At 52.3% G+C, this 1,876-nt stretch overlaps 1 protein-coding gene across 1 annotated transcript; it reads right to left on the bottom strand.

Annotated features, from left to right (window-relative positions):
* Nucleotides 1–21: 21 nt before the first annotated feature.
* Nucleotides 22–830, bottom strand: LOC119345862 (the record flags this gene model as incomplete). The annotated part of the gene is made up of 3 exons (XM_037615716.1): nt 779–830; nt 439–628; nt 22–280 (listed from the first exon to the last, which is right to left on the bottom strand). Coding segments are annotated over exons 1-3 (501 nt in total), but the record flags the coding sequence as incomplete, so codon positions are not given.
* Nucleotides 831–1,876: the final 1,046 nt, after the last annotated feature.

The raw sequence follows: 1,876 nt of genomic DNA, 5'->3' as shown, positions 1-1,876 counted from the left end.
ATCGCAAGTTGTTTTACTAACCTCACACGAGCACAGCAAATCTTGTTTAGATTTGTAATTGTTGCCGTTGACATACTTGTTCCCACGCTTGATGCCGAACCCTAGTTCCCACGAGTATGCGTTGTAAAATTCATAAGCCTCCTGCTCAGAATTGAAGGTCATGCCCACAGCTGGTTCGAACACGACTTTCTTTCCGAGTTTGACCGCATCTTCCATCGCCCGCTCTATCGCACCAAGGCTTCCCTCTGCTGCTACTCTGAATGACCTCCCGTCTCGGTTCCTGTAAGATTAAAAGTTTATGAGTATTCATAGTAATCTAAACCTCTCATCCAGTAACAAAATGGGATTGGGTACTCGCTTATGTATGGTTACTGCGAAAAATCTGACCGTCAAAATGTTAAGCGTTTTGTCGGGATGGTTTCCTTGTGTGAGTATTACCTTTGCCGTCTTGTCCATCCCTCTTCGTCCTCCTCCGCTTCGACGTTGATGGTTGGTTCGACCCCTTCCGCTGGATTGCTGTCGTTCTCATCGTTCTTACGACCCCCATCGATGTTCTGAGCCACGGGTGTGCTCTGGCTACATGGTTGTGGTTCATTCCGATCTAACCCAGGGTCTGCGTTCGGCGCACCTAGTGCAACGAAAAAAGTACGAAAATGGGATCAAATGTGATAACAAAAATTTAGTAGTATTGCATCTAAGGAACTCACACGAACGGGCAGCTATGCCATTGCATGAAGCAGCTTCAAAAAAAGCGACGGAATGGTTTAAGAAAGCTTACTTTTGAGGTCGTCGGCGTGCTGCGACTGCCCTGCGCCGCCGTTCTCCGCCATAGGAAAACACGCAGTTCCCTCGACAGCGCAATGTTGCTTATGCGTGGAGACTGTATCTCTTCCTCTCTCTCCCATCTTCGGCCTCTTTCCTTTGTGCTGGTGAGCTAGGGAAGAAGACGCAAGCGTCACGCAGTAGCTGTACCGCTTTAAGTCACGGGGGGTGCTTTTTCTCCCTGTGGCCGGCGCATGCTGTGACCTGTTCACGGGTGTTTCATTGAGCATATCTCATGATGATACACACCAAAAAGCAATAAGGATGGGTGGGGCCGACTAAAAATGACACGCATGACTGATGTAGTTGTATGGGGGAAGGGAATAGGTGTCCACAACGAAATAGCTCGAAAAATGAAATTAAAAAAAGCATTAGTTAATTTAACGCTCTCGTTGTCTCCAAAATTGACAAAAACGGGGACTTCTGCGCTATAGGTGCGATTCTAAAATGCAAGCTTCAAGGTAGTGTCTTCAGGAAGGGCACGACACCGGAGCGCCGAAAGCACCCCGTTCGAAGATCAAGATTTTCATCCGGAGCACCACGAATAATCGGGATAGACCACGACGGAGCCTACAAGAGGGGGACGACGCCCCCGGATGCAGCCATCGTTGGTGTGACCGTGGTCAGACAATGATTTCACCCCCCGGTATACCTCTACGTCTATGATCAACATGGGGCGCCCAGCCCGAGCCACCCCGCCGCCCACGCGACCAAGGTCACCAGTCTACATCCCGTGCTACGAGCTCCGCTCACGAACACCTCAACTCTCACCGCGGAGCCGCCGCCCCTGGCGCCGGACACCCCCAGCGACAGCCACAAGGAACCTATCACCAGCAGCAGCAACCCCCCGCCATCGTTGCAGCTGCCAGCGCCTCGATATATGGAGTCGGAGGCAAACCAGGCCAGGGAAGGGGGGATGGGGCGGAGCGATGCTAGACCTCGACCGGCACACCCCCACGCTGGTGACGGGTGGACAGACCACTCATTCCTCTCCAGCCACCCTCCTAACGTTACCCCGTGCAACACCCCCACACGGCCTCTGGGTGAGATCAGC

Source organism: Triticum dicoccoides, unplaced genomic scaffold (assembly GCF_002162155.2).
Source record: "Triticum dicoccoides isolate Atlit2015 ecotype Zavitan unplaced genomic scaffold, WEW_v2.0 scaffold31773, whole genome shotgun sequence".
NCBI classification, from domain to species: domain Eukaryota; kingdom Viridiplantae; phylum Streptophyta; class Magnoliopsida; order Poales; family Poaceae; genus Triticum; species Triticum dicoccoides.
The sequence above is the reverse complement of the archived record's forward strand: the minus strand, read 5'-3'. Positions and strand labels throughout refer to the sequence as shown.